General features: G+C 44.9%; 1 protein-coding gene across 2 annotated transcripts in view; it reads left to right on the forward strand.

Annotated features, from left to right (window-relative positions):
- The window catches only part of LOC141272989 (uncharacterized), a 62,223-nt gene that overhangs the window by 11,694 nt on the left and 33,923 nt on the right, over nt 1–16,606 (forward strand). For both annotated transcript variants that reach the window (XM_073684254.1, XM_073684255.1), the window contains exons 3-4: nt 1,592–1,783; nt 1,868–1,991. In XM_073684254.1, coding sequence (XP_073540355.1) covers nt 1,592–1,783; nt 1,868–1,991 — 316 coding nt within the window. The remainder of the gene's footprint in view (nt 1–1,591; nt 1,784–1,867; nt 1,992–16,606) is intronic.

The following is a 16,606-nucleotide window of genomic DNA, read 5'->3' on the forward strand; positions in this document are numbered from 1 at the left end:
AGTGCATGTGTTTTCCAAGGGAAGAGAAGAGCAATTCACTGCCAGACAACCCCGTGACGTCTTATCTCCATTGATGACAAAAGGATTGGGTGTTGAAAGGTATAATGCCCAATCCTTCTTCCCCTGACATCATCAATCCTGGAGTCTGGAAGCCTCCATATACATAAGATAATCAGCTGACTGCTTTAATGTGTATGAACATCTTTAGCATAAAGAGGAAAATGCCTACAAGAGGCTTTTATCAGACTGGATGAATTCGATTGGGGCATCTCTGGCCCTGGATGCTTTTGAACGTTGATCAATAAAGAAAATATAAGAAAAAGAGATGAGGATGTTAAGCTGGCCATATACACTAGATGGCTGTCATCTGATTGATGCTTCGGAGTGCTCGTTCGGCCAAGTGCTCCTATGTATGGGATCAGCATTCTGAAATTGGACCTGCGCGATCAGCATTTGTACCGAGCATTCGTTGGATGCCACTCCTATACAGAATAGACCATTGTATGTACCCTTCGATATCGGCTGGTTCGGCTGACTTTAGTCTGTCATTGGGAGCCTTTAGGCTCTGAGGAGGTTGTGAACTAGAGTGGTGAAATTTCCTTGCCTAGGTTGTAGCTTAATGAAGTGAATTGTGGAAGGGCTGCCATGTAGTCCTATAGCAATGGCAATGTGACATGACTCTTGCCTCTTTTACTAAAACAAAAGAAAAGAACCACCGAACGAAAATGTATATCATTTGAAATGAATATTGGAATCCAGTCTCTGGCATAAAATCCAATGTTGGAGATCAGCACAAGGACCATGAATGGCAGACCATTCGGTATAATTGCACTAAAAGAAAAAAAGGAAGAACAACCGAACATCCGGTCCCTAAGTAAATTAATAGAGAGACAATTTATAGATAATAAAATACCTTTATTAACATAGTGCTACACTATAAAAGGAGAGAATTACGTACGCAGATAGGCATATATGTAACTTCAAAATTTAGACATAAGAGCAACCAGTTAGGACCAAAGGTCCTCTATCCATCCTGTCCTTTAAGTAAGCAAAAAAGAAAATAAAGAAGTAGATAATACATAAATGAGGACAATAAAAGGGGAAGGGGGGGGAGGGCTGGTGAAGTACTCGGGCACAAGAGAAATGCTTGGAATAGACTATATGTTCATATAACCTTAATAAGGAATAAATATGGCAATGCTACAATTTCATATATGAAAAATCATACAAAGTATACCAAAAATATACCAAAAATATATGTAGTCATATGTCCCGAGAAAGATATAAGTGCCAGGAATAAAGATTGTCCTAAAAATAAGGGAGAATGGACAGAGGTCCAGAGGTCGATATATCAAACATTCAAGTCATCTCATACCTGTAGGTAATAAGCCAGCCGCGTAACGTAAACCCCGACGCGCGTTTCGGACCGCCGTCCTTCTAAAACCCGAGTTCAGCTGCTGAGGAGAGGGATTCTGGGGTCTATTTCACTTCATACATCATTCTTGTCTGTCTTAATAAAATAGGGATGTAACCAGAGAGTGATTTTGGCAATGTATATAATGATATGTAACAGGAATATATTCATAAACAGGATTACACAGTAGTAAAGAATACAACTGGTGAGTGTGCAACCCTCAACTGCTGCCCCGAAAAGTCAGGGGGACGGAGCAGGACCCAGAACCCATTTACAGAGCCTATAACTCCTTCTCTGATACATGAAAAAAACATGGAGCATAAGATCCTGAGACTCGCCAACAAGATGATTGAGCTGCTGACTGGAGAGGTGAGCGCTGCTGGGAATACTGGGACATTATACAGGAACACAAGGGATGATGTGTCTGGATGATGATGTATCATTGTGTGTCAGGTTCCTATAAGGTGTCAGGATGTCACTGTCCATTTCTCCATGGAGGAGTGGGAGTATATAGACGGACACAAGGATCTGTACAAGGACGTCATGATGGAGAATCACCAGCTCCTCATATCTCAGGGTAAGAGGAGACATTTTTAGTAGCAAATGTAATCCTTTTATGACATATAGGCATGGCATATCTAAAATTGAGTCCTACATTATAATGGTAAAAAACACTAAGATCAGACAAAATACTGTAAATATCGGGCTGTGGAGTCAGTGTCTCGGAGTCAGTATAAAATGGACCGACTCCTAAAATATATAATAAATTGGGTACAGTAGTACAATGCAGGATGAGCTGTAAATGTTTTCATAAGAATTTGTGAAAGTTATGAAATGTCCTATAAATGTCTGTTCTGTTCCTGATCTAAGGATCTCTGCTTTTAGTTGAGATGAATCTGTGCTGCACTTTATATACACGCTCAGTAGTGAGGCAGTGAGATGAATCTGTGCTGCACTTTATGTACACGCTCACTAGTGAGGCAGTGAGATGAATCTGTGCTGCACTTTATGTACACGCTCAGTAGTGAGATGAATCTGTGCTGCACTTTATGTACACGCTCAGTAGTGAGGCAGTGAGATGAATCTGTGCTGCACTTTATGTACATGCTCAGTAGTGAGGCAGTGAGATGAATCTGTGCTGCACTTTATGTACACGCTCAGTAGTGAGATGAATCTGTTCTGCACTTTATGTACATGCTCAGTAGTGAGGCAGTGAGATGATTCTGTGCTGCACTTTATGTACACGCTCAGTAGTGAGGCAGTGAGATGAATCTGTGCTGCACTTTATGTACACGCTCAGTAGTGAGGCAGTGAGATGAATCTGTGCTGCACTTTATGTACACGCTCAGTAGTGAGGCAGTGAGATGAATCTGTGCTGCACTTTATGTACACGCTCAGTAGTGAGATGAATCTGTTCTGCACTTTATGTACACACTCAGTAGTGAGGCAGGGAGATGAGTCTGTGCTGCACTTTATGTACACACTCAGTAGTGAGGCAGTGAGATGAATCTGTGCTGCACTTTATGTACACGCTCAGTAGTGAGGCAGTGAGATGATTCTGTGCTGCACTTTATGTACACTCTCAGTAGTGAGGCATTGAGATGAATCTGTGCTGCACTTTATGTACACGCTCAGTGGTGAGGCAGTGAGATGAATCTGTGCTGCACTTCATGTACACGCTCAGTAGTGAGATGAATCTGTGCAGCACTTTATGTACACGCTCAGTAGTGAGGCAGTGAGATGAATCTGTGCTGCACTTTATGTACACTCTCAGTAGTGAGGCAGTGAGATGAATCTGTGCTGCACTTTATGTACACGCTCAGTAGTGAGGCTGTGAGATGAATCTGTGCTGCACTTTATGTACACGCTCAGTAGTGAGGCTGTGAGATGAATCTGTGCTGCACTTTATGTACACGCTCAGTAGTGAGGCAGTGAGATGAATCTGTGCTGCACTTTATGTTCACGCTCAGTAGTGAGGCAGTGAGATGAATCTGTGCTGCACTTTATGTACACGCTCAGCAGTGAGGCAGTGAGATGAATCTGTGCTGCACTTTATGTACACGCTCAGTAGTGAGATGAATCTGTGCTGCACTTTATGTACACGCTCAGTAGTGAGGCAGTGAGATAAATCTGTGCTGCACTTTATGTACACGCTCAGTAGTGAGATGAATCTGTGCTGCACTTTATGTACACGCTCAGTAGTGAGATGAATCTGTGCTGCACTTTATGTACACGCTCAGTAGTGAGGCAGTGAGATGAATCTGTGCTGCACTTTATGTACACGCTCAGTAGTGAGGCAGTGAGATGAATCTGTGCTGCACTTTATGTACACGCTCAGTAGTGAGGTAGTGAGATGAATCTGTGCTGCACTTTATGTACACGCTCAGTAGTGAGGCAGTGAGATGAATCTGTGCTGCACTTTATGTACACGCTCAGTAGTGAGGCAGTGAGATGAATCTGTGCTGCACTTTATGTACACGCTCAGTAGTGAGATGAATCTGTGCTGCACTTTATGTACACGCTCAGTAGTGAGGCAGTGAGATGAATCTGTGCTGCACTTTATGTACACGCTCAGTAGTGAGGCAGAGAGATGAATCTGTGCTGCACTTTATGTACACGCTCAGTAGTGAGGCAGTGAGATGAATCTGTGCTGCACTTTATGTACACGCTCAGTAGTGAGGCAGTGAGATGAATATGTGCTGCACTTTATGTACACACTCAGTAGTGAGGCAGTGAGATGAATCTGTGCTGCACTTTATGTACACGCTCAGTAGTGAGGCTGTGAGATGAATCTGTGCTGCACTTTATGTACACGCTCAGTAGTGAGGCAGTGAGATGAATCTGTGCTGCACTTTATGTACACGCTCAGTAGTGAGGCAGTGAGATGAATCTGTGCAGCGCTTTATGTACACGCTTAGTAGTGAGATGAATCTGTGCTGCACTTTATGTACATGCTCAGTAGTGAGGCAGTGAGATGAATCTGTGCTGCACTTTATGTACACGCTCAGTAGTGAAGCAGTGAGATGAATCTGTGCTGCACTTTATGTACACGTTCAGTAGTGAGATGAATCTGTGCTGCACTTTATGTACACGCTCAGTAGTGAGGCAGTGAGATGAATCTGTGCTTCACTTTATGTACACGCTCAGTAGTGAGACAGTGAGATAAATCTGTGCTGCACTTTATGTACACGCTCAGTAGTGAGGCAGGGAGATGAATCTGTGCTGCACTTTATCTACACGCTCAGTAGTGAGGTAGTGAGATGAATCTGTGCTGCACTTTATGTACACGCTCAGTAGTGAGGCAGTGAGATGAATCTGTGCTGCACTTTATGTACACGCTCAGTAGTGAGGCAGTGAGATGAATCTGTGCTGCACTTTATGTACACGCTTAGTAGTGAGATGAATCTGTGCTGCACTTTATGTACACGCTCAGTAGTGAGGCAGTGAGATGAATCTGTGCTGCACTTTATGTACATGCTTAGTAGTGAGGCAGTGAGATGAATCTGTGCTGCACTTTATGTACATGCTCAGTAGTGAGGCAGTGAGATGAATTTGTGCTGCACTTTATGTACATGCTCAGTAGTGAGGCAGTGAGATGAATCTGTGCTGCACTTTATGTACACGCTCAGTAGTGAGGCAGTGAGATGAATCTGTGCTGCACTTTATGTACACGCTCAGTAGTGAGGCAGTGAGATGAATCTGTGCTGCACTTTATGTACACGCTCAGTAGTGAGGCAGTGAGATGAATCTGTGCTGCACTTTATGTACACGCTCAGTAGTGAGGCAGTGAGATGAATCTGTGCTGCACTTTATGTACACGCTCAGTAGTGAGGCAGTGAGATGAATATGTGCTGCACTTTATGTACACGCTCAGTAGTGAGATGAATCTGTGCTGCACTTTATGTACACGCTCAGTAGTGAGGCAGTGAGATGAATCTGTGCTGCACTTTATGTACACGCTCAGTAGTGAGATGAATCTGTTCTGCACTTTATGTACACTCTCAGTAGTGAGGCAGTGAGATGAATCTGTACTGCACTTTATGTACACGCTCAGTAGTGAGGCAGTGAGATGAATCTGTGCTGCACTTTATGTACACACTCAGTAGTGAGGCAGTGAGATGAATCTGTGCTGCACTTTATGTACACGCTCAGTAGTGAGGCAGTGAGATGATTCTGTGCTGCACTTTATGTACACGCTCAGTAGTGAGGCAGTGAGATGATTCTGTGCTGCACTTTATGTACACGCTCAGTAGTGAGGCATTGAGATGAATCTGTGCTGCACTTTATGTACACGCTCAGTGGTGAGGTAGTGAGATGAATCTGTGCTGCACTTCATGTACACGCTCAGTAGTGAGATGAATCTGTGCAGCACTTTATGTACACTCTCAGTAGTGAGGCAGTGAGATGAATCTGTGCTGCACTTTATGTACACGCTCAGTAGTGAGGCAGTGAGATGAATCTGTGCTGCACTTTATGTACACGCTCAGTAGTGAGGCTGTGAGATGAATCTGTGCTGCACTTTATGTACACGCTCAGTAGTGAGGCAGTGAGATGAATCTGTGCTGCACTTTATGTTCACGCTCAGTAGTGAGGCAGTGAGATGAATCTGTGCTGCACTTTATGTACACGCTCAGCAGTGAGGCAGTGAGATGAATCTGTGCTGCACTTTATTTACACGCTCAGTAGTGAGATGAATCTGTGCTGCACTTTATGTACACGCTCAGTAGTGAGGCAGTGAGATAAATCTGTGCTGCACTTTATGTACACGCTCAGTAGTGAGATGAATCTGTGCTGCACTTCATGTACACGCTCAGTAGTGAGATGAATCTGTGCTGCACTTTATGTACACGCTCAGTAGTGAGGCAGTGAGATGAATCTGTGCTGCACTTTATGTACACGCTCAGTAGTGAGGCAGTGAGATGAATCTGTTCTGCACTTTATGTACACACTCAGTAGTGAGGCAGGGAGATGAATCTGTGCTGCACTTTATGTACACGCTCAGTAGTGAGGCAGTGAGATGACTCTGTGCTGCACTTTATGTACACACAGTAGTGAGGCAGTGAGATGAATCTGTGCTGCACTTTATGTACACGCTCAGTAGTGAGGCAGTGAGATGATTCTGTCCTGCACTTTATGTACACGCTCAGTAGTGAAGCAGTGAGATGAATCTGTGCTGCACTTTATGTACACGCTCAGTAGTGAGACAGTGAGATAAATCTGTGCTGCACTTTATGTACACGCTCAGTAGTGAGGCAGTGAGATGAATCTGTGCTGCACTTTATCTACACGCTCAGTAGTGAGGTAGTGAGATGAATCTGTGCTGCACTTTATGTACACGCTCAGTAGTGAGGCAGTGAGATGAATCTGTGCTGCACTTTATGTACACGCACAGTAGTGAGGCAGTGAGATGAATCTGTGCTGCACTTTATGTACACGCTCAGTAGTGAGGTAGTGAGATGAATCTGTGCTGCACTTTATGTACACGCTCAGTAGTGAGGCAGTGAGATGAATCTGTGCTGCACTTTATGTACACGCTCAGTAGTGAGGCAGTGAGATGAATCTGTGCTGCACTTTATGTACACGCTCAGTAGTGAGATGAATCTGTGCAGCACTTTATGTACACTCTCAGTAGTGAGGCAGTGAGATGAATCTGTGCTGCACTTTATGTACACGCTCAGTAGTGAGGCAGTGAGATGAATCTGTGCTGCACTTTATGTACACGCTCAGCAGTGAGGCAGTGAGATGAATCTGTGCTGCACTTTATTTACACGCTCAGTAGTGAGATGAATCTGTGCTGCACTTTATGTACACGCTCAGTAGTGAGGCAGTGAGATAAATCTGTGCTGCACTTTATGTACACGCTCAGTAGTGAGATGAATCTGTGCTGCACTTCATGTACACGCTCAGTAGTGAGATGAATCTGTGCTGCACTTTATGTACACGCTCAGTAGTGAGGCAGTGAGATGAATCTGTGCTGCACTTTATGTACACACTCAGTAGTGAGATGAATCTGTTCTGCACTTTATGTACACACTCAGTAGTGAGGCAGGGAGATGAATCTGTGCTGCACTTTATGTACACGCTCAGTAGTGAGGCAGTGAGATGAATCTGTGCTGCACTTTATGTACACACAGTAGTGAGGCAGTGAGATGAATCTGTGCTGCACTTTATGTACACGCTCAGTAGTGAGGCAGTGAGATGAATCTGTGCTGCACTTTATCTACACGCTCAGTAGTGAGGTAGTGAGATGAATCTGTGCTGCACTTTATGTACATGCTTAGTAGTGAGGCAGTGAGATGAATCTGTGCTGCACTTTATGTACACGCTCAGTAGTGAAGCAGTGAGATGAATCTGTGCTGCACTTTATGTACACGCTTAGTAGTGAGATGAATCTGTGCTGCACTTTATGTACAAGCTCAGTAGTGAGGCAGTGAGATGAATCTGTGCTGCACTTTATGTACATGCTTAGTAGTGAGGCAGTGAGATGAATCTGTGCTGCACTTTATGTACATGCTCAGTAGTGAGGCAGTGAGATGAATCTGTGCTGCACTTTATGTACACGCTCAGTAGTAAGGCAGTGAGATGAATCTGTGCTGCACTTTATGTACACGCTCAGTAGTGAGGCAGTGAGATGAATCTGTGCTGCACTTTATGTACACGCTCAGTAGTGAGATGAATCTGTTCTGCACTTCATGTACACGCTCAGTAGTGAGATGAATCTGTGCTGCACTTCATGTACACGCTCAGTAGTGAGGCAGTGAGATGAATCTGTGCTGCACTTTATGTACACGCTCAGTAGTGAGGCAGTGACATGAATCTGTGCTGCACTTTATGTACACGCTCAGTAGTGAGGCAGTGAGATGAATCTGTGCTGCACTTTATGTACACGCTCAGTAGTGAGGCAATGAGATGAATCTGTGCTGCACTTTATGTACACGCTCAGTAGTGAGGCAGTGAGATGAATCTGTGCTGCACTTTATGTACACGCTCAGTAGTGAGGCAGTGAGATGAATCTGTGCTGCACTTTATGTATATGCTCAGTAGTGAGGCAGTGAGATGAATCTGTGCTGCACTTTATGTACACGCTCAGTAGTGAGGCAGTGAGATGAATCTGTGCTGCACTTTATGTACTCTCTCAGTAGTGAGGCAGTGAGATGAATCTGTGCTGCACTTTATGTACACGCTCAGTAGTGAGGCTGTGAGATGAATCTGTGCTGCACTTTATGTACAAGCTCAGTAGTGAGGCTGTGAGATGAATCTGTGCTGCACTTTATGTACACGCTCAGTAGTGAGGCTGTGAGATGAATCTGTGCTGCACTTTATGTACACGCTCAGTAGTGAGGCAGGGAGATGAATCTGTGCTGCACTTTATGTACACGCTCAGTAGTGAGGCAGTGAGATGAATCTGTGCTGCACTTTATGTACACGCTCAGCAGTGAGATGAATCTGTGCTGCACTTTATGTACACGCTCAGTAGTGGGATGAATCTGTGCTGCACTTTATGTACACGCTCAGTAGTGAGATGAATCTGTGCTGCACTTTATGTACATGCTCAGTAGTGAGGCAGTGAGATGAATCTGTGCTGCACTTTATGTACATGCTCAGTAGTGAGGCAGTGAGATGAATCTGTGCTGCACTTTATGTACACGCTCAGTAGTGAGGCTGTGAGATGAATCTGTGCTGCACTTTATGTACACGCTCAGTAGTGAGGCAGTGAGATGAATCTGTGCTGCACTTTATGTACACGCTCAGTAGTGAGGCAGTGAGATGAATCTGTGCTGCACTTTATGTACACGTTCAGTGAGGCAGTGAGATGAATCTGTGCTGCACTTTATGTACACGCTCAGTAGTGAGGCAGTGAGATGAATCTGCTGCACTTTATGTACATGCTCAGTAGTGAGGCTGTGAGATGAATCTGTGCTGCACTTTATGTACACGCTCAGTAGTGAGGCAGTGAGATGAATCTGTGCTGCACTTTATGTACACGCTCAGTAGTGAGGCAGTGAGATGAATCTGTGCTGCACTTTATGTACACGCTCAGTAGTGAGGCAGTGAGATGAATCTGTGCTGCACTTTATGTACACGCTCAGTAGTGAGGCAGTGAGATGAATCTGCTGCACTTTATGTACACGCTCAGTAGTGAGGCAGTGAGATGAATCTGTGCTGCACTTTATGTACACACTCAGTAGTGAGGCAGTGAGATGAATCTGTGCTGCACTTTATGTACACGCTCAGTAGTGAGGCAGTGAGATGAATCTGTGCTGCACTTTATGTACACGCTCAGTAGTGAGGCAGTGAGATGAATCTGTGCTGCACTTTATGTACACGCTCAGTAGTGAGGCAGTGAGATGAATCTGTGCTGCACTTTATGTACATTCTCAGTAGTGAGATGAATCTGTGCTGCACTTTATGTACACGCTCAGTAGTGAGGCAGTGAGATGAATCTGTGCTGCACTTTATGTACACGCTCAGTAGTGAGGCAGTGAGATGAATCTGTGCTGCACTTTATGTACACGCTCAGTAGTGAGATGAATCTGTGCTGCACTTTATGTACACGCTGAGTAGTGAGGCAGTGAGATGAATCTGTGCTGCACTTTATGTACACGCTCAGTAGTGAGATGAATCTGTGCTGCACTTTACACGCTCAGTAGTGAGATGAATCTGTGCTGCACTTTACACGCTCAGTAGTGAGATGAATCTGTGCTGCACTTTATGTACACGCTCAGTAGTGAGGCAGTGAGATGAATCTGCTGCACTTTATGTACACGCTCAGTAGTGAGGCAGTGAGATGAATCTGTGCTGCACTTTATGTACACACTCAGTAGTGAGGCAGTGAGATGAATCTGTGCTGCACTTTATGTACACGCTCAGTAGTGAGGCAGTGAGATGAATCTGTGCTGCACTTTATGTACACGCTCAGTAGTGAGGCAGTGAGATGAATCTGTGCTGCACTTTATGTACACGCTCAGTAGTGAGGCAGTGAGATGAATCTGTGCTGCACTTTATGTACACTCTCAGTAGTGAGGCAGTGAGATGAATCTGTGCTGCACTTTATGTACACTCTCAGTAGTGAGGCAGTGAGATGAATCTGTGCTGCACTTTATGTACACGCTCAGTAGTGAGGCTGTGAGATGAATCTGTGCTGCACTTTATGTACACGCTCAGTAGTGAGATGAATCTGTGCTGCACTTTATGTACACGCTCAGTAGTGAGGCAGTGAGATGAATCTGTGCTGCACTTTATGTACACGCTCAGTAGTGAGGCAGTGAGATGAATCTGTGCTGCACTTTATGTACATGCTCAGTAGTGAGGCAGTGAGATGAATCTGCTGCACTTTATGTACATGCTCAGTAGTGAGATGAATCTGTGCTGCACTTTATGTACACGCTCAGTAGTGAGGCAGTGAGATGAATCTGTGCTGCACTTTATGTACACGCTCAGTAGTGAGGCAGTGAGATGAATCTGTGCTGCACTTTATGTACACGCTCAGTAGTGAGGCAGTGAGATGAATCTGTGCTGCACTTTATGTACACGCTCAGTAGTGAGGCAGTGAGATGAATCTGTGCTGCACTTTATGTACACGCTCAGTAGTGAGGCAGTCAGATGAATCTGTGCTGCACTTTATGTACATGCTCAGTAGTGAGGCAGTGAGATGAATCTGTGCTGCACTTTATGTACACGCTCAGTAGTGAGGCAGTGAGATGAATCTGTGCTGCACTTTATGTACATGCTCAGTAGTGAGATGAATCTGTGCTGCACTTTATGTACACGCTCAGTAGTGAGGCAGTGAGACGAATCTGTGCTGCACTTTATGTACACGCTCAGTAGTGAGTTGAATCTGTGCTGCACTTTATGTACATTCTCAGTAGTGAGATGAATCTGTGCTGCACTTTATGTACACGCTCAGTAGTGAGGCAGTGAGATGAATCTGTGCTGCACTTTATGTACATGCTTAGTAGTGAGATGAATCTGTGCTGCACTTTATGTACACGCTCAGTAGTGAGGCAGTGAGACGAATCTGTGCTGCACTTTATGTACACGCTCAGTAGTGAGGCAGTGAGATGAATCTGTGCTGCACTTTATGTACACGCTCAGTAGTGAGGCAGTGAGATGAATCTGTGCTGCATTTTATGTACATGCTCAGTAGTGAGGCAGTGAGATGAATCTGTGCTGCACTTTATGTACATGCTCAGTAGTGAGATGAATCTGTGCTGCACTTTATGTATACGCTCAGTAGTGAGGCAGTGAGATGAATCTCTGCTGCACTTTATGTACATGCTCAGTAGTGAGATGAATCTGTGCTGCACTTTATGTACACGCTCAGTAGTGGGATGAATCTGTGCTGCACTTTATGTACACGCTCAGTAGTGAGATGAATCTGTGCTGCACTTTATGTACATGCTCAGTAGTGAGGCAGTGAGATGAATCTGTGCTGCACTTTATGTACATGCTCAGTAGTGAGGCAGTGAGATGAATCTGTGCTGCACTTTATGTACACGCTCAGTAGTGAGGCAGTGAGATGAATCTGTGCTGCACTTTATGTACACGCTCAGTAGTGAGGCAGTGAGATGAATCTGTGCTGCACTTTATGTACACGCTCAGTAGTGAGGCAGTGAGATGAATCTGTGCTGCACTTTATGTACACGCTCAGTAGTGAGGCAGTGAGATGAATCTGTTCTGCACTTTATGTACACGCTCAGTAGTGAGTCAGTGAGATGAATCTGTGCTGCACTTTATGTACACGCTCAGTAGTGAGGCAGTGAGATGAATCTGTGCTGCACTTTATATACACGCTCAGTAGTGAGGCAGTGAGATGAATCTGCTGCACTTTATGTACATGCTCAGTAGTGAGGCTGTGAGATGAATCTGTGCTGCACTTTATGTACACGCTCAGTAGTGAGGCTGTGAGATGAATCTGTGCTGCACTTTATGTACACGCTCAGTAGTGAGGCAGTGAGATGAATCTGTGCTGCACTTTATGTACACGCTCAGTAGTGAGGCAGTGAGATGAATCTGTGCTGCACTTTATGTACACGCTCAGTAGTGAGGCAGTGAGATGAATCTGTGCTGCACTTTATGTACACGCTCAGTGGTGAGGCAGTGAGATGAATCTGTGCTGCACTTTATGTACATGCTCAGTAGTGAGGCAGTGAGATGAATCTGTGCTGCACTTTATGTACATGCTCAGTAGTGAGGCAGTGAGATGAATCTGTGCTGCACTTTATGTACACGCTCAGTAGTGAGGCAGTGAGATGAATCTGCTGCACTTTATGTACACGCTCAGTAGTGAGGCAGTGAGATGAATCTGTGCTGCACTTTATTTACACGCTCAGTAGTGAGGCAGTGAGATGAATCTGTGCTGCACTTTATGTACATTCTCAGTAGTGAGATGAATCTGTGCTGCACTTTATGTACACGCTCAGTAGTGAGGCAGTGAGATGAATCTGTGCTGCACTTTATGTACACGCTCAGTAGTGAGGCAGTGAGATGAATCTGTGCTGCACTTTATGTACACGCTCAGTAGTGAGATGAATCTGTGCTGCACTTTACACGCTCAGTAGTGAGATGAATCTGTGCTGCACTTTACACGCTCAGTAGTGAGATGAATCTGTGCTGCACTTTATGTACACGCTCAGTAGTAAGGCAGTGAGATGAATCTGTGCTGCACTTTATGTACACGCTCAGTAGTGAGGCAGTGAGATGAATCTGTGCTGCACTTTATGTACACTCTCAGTAGTGAGGCAGTGAGATGAGTCTGTGCTGCACTTTATGTACACGCTCAGTAGTGAGGCAGTGAGATGAATCTGTGCTGCACTTTATGTACACGCTCAGTAGTGAGGCAGTGAGATGAATCTGTGCTGCACTTTATGTACACGCTCAGTAGTGAGGCAGTGAGATGAATCTGTGCTGCACTTTATGTACACGCTCAGTAGTGAGGCAGTGAGATGAATCTGTGCTGCACTTTATGTACACGCTCAGTAGTGAGGCAGTGAGATGAATCTGTGCTGCACTTTATGTACACTCTCAGTAGTGAGGCAGTGAGATGAATCTGTGCTGCACTTTATGTACACGCTCAGTAGTGAGGCTGTGAGATGAATCTGTGCTGCACTTTATGTACACGCTCAGTAGTGAGATGAATCTGTGCTGCACTTTATGTACACGCTCAGTAGTGAGGCAGTGAGATGAATCTGTGCTGCACTTTATGTACATGCTCAGTAGTGAAGCAGTGAGATGAATCTGTGCTGCACTTTATGTACACGCTCAGTAGTGAGGCAGTGAGATGAATCTGTGCTGCACTTTATGTATTTGCTCAGTAGTGAGGCAGTGAGATGAATCTGTGCTGCACTTTATGTACATGCTCAGTAGTGAGGCAGTGAAATGAATCTGCTGCACTTTATGTACATGCTCAGTAGTGAGATGAATCTGTGCTGCACTTTATGTACACGCTCAGTAGTGAGGCAGTGAGATGAATCTGTGCTGCACTTTATGTACACGCTCAGTAGTGAGGCAGTGAGATGAATCTGTGCTGCACTTTATGTACACGCTCAGTAGTGAGGCAGTGAGATGAATCTGTGCTGCACTTTATGTACACGCTCAGTAGTGAGGCAGTGAGATGAATCTGTGCTGCACTTTATGTACACGCTCAGTAGTGAGGCAGTGAGATGAATCTGTGCTGCACTTTATGTACATGCTCAGTAATGAGGCAGTGAGATGAATCTGTGCTGCACTTTATCTACACGCTCAGTAGTGAGGCAGTGAGATGAATCTGTGCTGCACTTTATGTACACGCTCAGTAGTGAGGCAGTGAGATGAATCTGTGCTGCACTTTATGTACATGCTCAGTAGTGAGATGAATCTGTGCTGCACTTTATGTACACGCTCAGTAGTGAGGCAGTGAGACGAATCTGTGCTGCACTTTATGTACACGCTCAGTAGTGAGTTGAATCTGTGCTGCACTTTATGTACATTCTCAGTAGTGAGATGAATCTGTGCTGCACTTTATGTACACGCTCAGTAGTGAGGCAGTGAGATGAATCTGTGCTGCACTTTATGTACATGCTCAGTAGTGAGATGAATCTGTGCTGCACTTTATGTACACGCTCAGTAGTGAGGCAGTGAGATGAATCTGTGCTGCACTTTATGTACACGCTCAGTAGTGAGGCAGTGAGATGAATCTGTGCTGCATTTTATGTACACGGTCAGTAGTAAGGCAGTGAGATGAATCTGTGCTGCACTTTATGTACACGCTCAGTAGTGAGGCAGTGAGATGAATCTGTGCTGCACTTTATGTACACGCTCAGTAGTGAGGCAGTGAGATGAATCTGTGCTGCACTTTATGTACATGCTCAGTAGTGAGGCAGTGAGATGAATCTGTGCTGCACTTTATGTACATGCTCAGTAGTGAGATGAATCTGTGCTGCACTTTATGTACACGCTCAGTAGTGAGGCAGTGAGATGAATCTGTGCTGCACTTTATGTACACGCTCAGTAGTGAGGCAGTGAGATGAATCTGTGCTGCACTTTATGTACACGCTCAGTAGTGAAGCAGTGAGATGAATCTGTGCTGCACTTTATGTACATGCTCAGTAGTGAGATGAATCTGTGCTGCACTTTATGTACACGCTCAGTAGTGAGGCAGTGAGATGAATCTGTGCTGCACTTTATGTACACGCTCAGTAGTGAGGCAGTGAGATGAATCTGTGCTGCACTTTATGTACATGCTCAGTAGTGAGGCAGTGAGATAAATCTGTGCTGCACTTTATGTACATGCTCAGTAGTGAGGCAGTGAGATGAATCTGTGCTGCACTTTATGTACATGCTCAGTAGTGAGATGAATCTGTGCTGCACTTGATGTACACGCTCAGTAGTGAGGCAGTGAGATGAATCTGTGCTGCACTTTATGTACACGCTCAGTAGTGAGGCAGTGAGATGAATCTGTGCTGCACTTTATGTACATGCTCAGTAGTGAGGCCGTGAGATGAATCTGTGCTGCACTTTATGTACACGCTCAGTAGTGAGGCAGTGAGATGAATCTGTGCTGCACTTTATGTACACGCTCAGTAGTGAGGCAGTGAGATGAATCTGTGCTGCACTTTATGTACACGCTCAGTAGTGAGGCAGTGAGATGAATCTGTGCTGCACTTTATGTACATGCTCAGTAGTGAGATGAATCTGTGCTGCACTTTATGTACACGCTCAGTAGTGAGGCAGTGAGATGAATCTGTGCTGCACTTTATGTACATGCTCAGTAGTGAGATGAATCTGTGCTGCACTTTATGTACACGCTCAGTAGTGGGATGAATCTGTGCTGCACTTTATGTACACGCTCAGTAGTGAGATGAATCTGTGCTGCACTTTTTGTACATGCTCAGTAGTGAGGCAGTGAGATGAATCTGTGCTGCACTTTATGTACATGCTCAGTAGTGAGGCAGTGAGATGAATCTGTGCTGCACTTTATGTACACGCTCAGTAGTGAGGCTGTGAGATGAATCTGTGCTGCACTTTATGTACACGCTCAGTAGTGAGGCAGTGAGATGAATCTGTGCTGCACTTTATGTACACGCTCAGTAGTGAGGCAGTGAGATGAATCTGTGCTGCACTTTATGTACACGCTCAGTAGTGAGGCAGTGAGATGAATCTGTGCTGCACTTTATGTACACGCTCAGTAGTGAGGCAGTGAGATGAATCTGTGCTGCACTTTATGTACACGCTCAGTAGTGAGTCAGTGAGATGAATCTGTGCTGCACTTTATGTACACGCTCAGTAGTGAGGCAGTGAGATGAATCTGCTGCACTTTATATACACGCTCAGTAGTGAGGCAGTGAGATGAATCTGCTGCACTTTATGTACATGCTCAGTAGTGAGGCTGTGAGATGAATCTGTGCTGCACTTTATGTACACGCTCAGTAGTGAGGCAGTGAGATGAATCTGTGCTGCACTTTATGTACACGCTCAGTAGTGAGGCAGTGAGATGAATCTGTGCTGCACTTTATGTACACGCTCAGTAGTGAGGCAGTGAGATGAATCTGTGCTGCACTTTATGTACATGCTCAGTAGTGAGGCAGTGAGATGAATCTGTGCTGCACTTTATGTACATGCTCAGTAGTGAGATGAATCTGTGCTGCACTTGATGTACACGCTCAGTAGTGAGGCAGTGAGATGAATCTGTGCTGCACTTTATGTACACGCTCA

The sequence above is a fragment of the Phyllobates terribilis genome, unplaced genomic scaffold (assembly GCF_046119375.1).
Source record: "Phyllobates terribilis strain yellow unplaced genomic scaffold, ASM4611937v1 Scaffold_5__5_contigs__length_657084704, whole genome shotgun sequence".
Taxonomy (NCBI): domain Eukaryota; kingdom Metazoa; phylum Chordata; class Amphibia; order Anura; family Dendrobatidae; genus Phyllobates; species Phyllobates terribilis.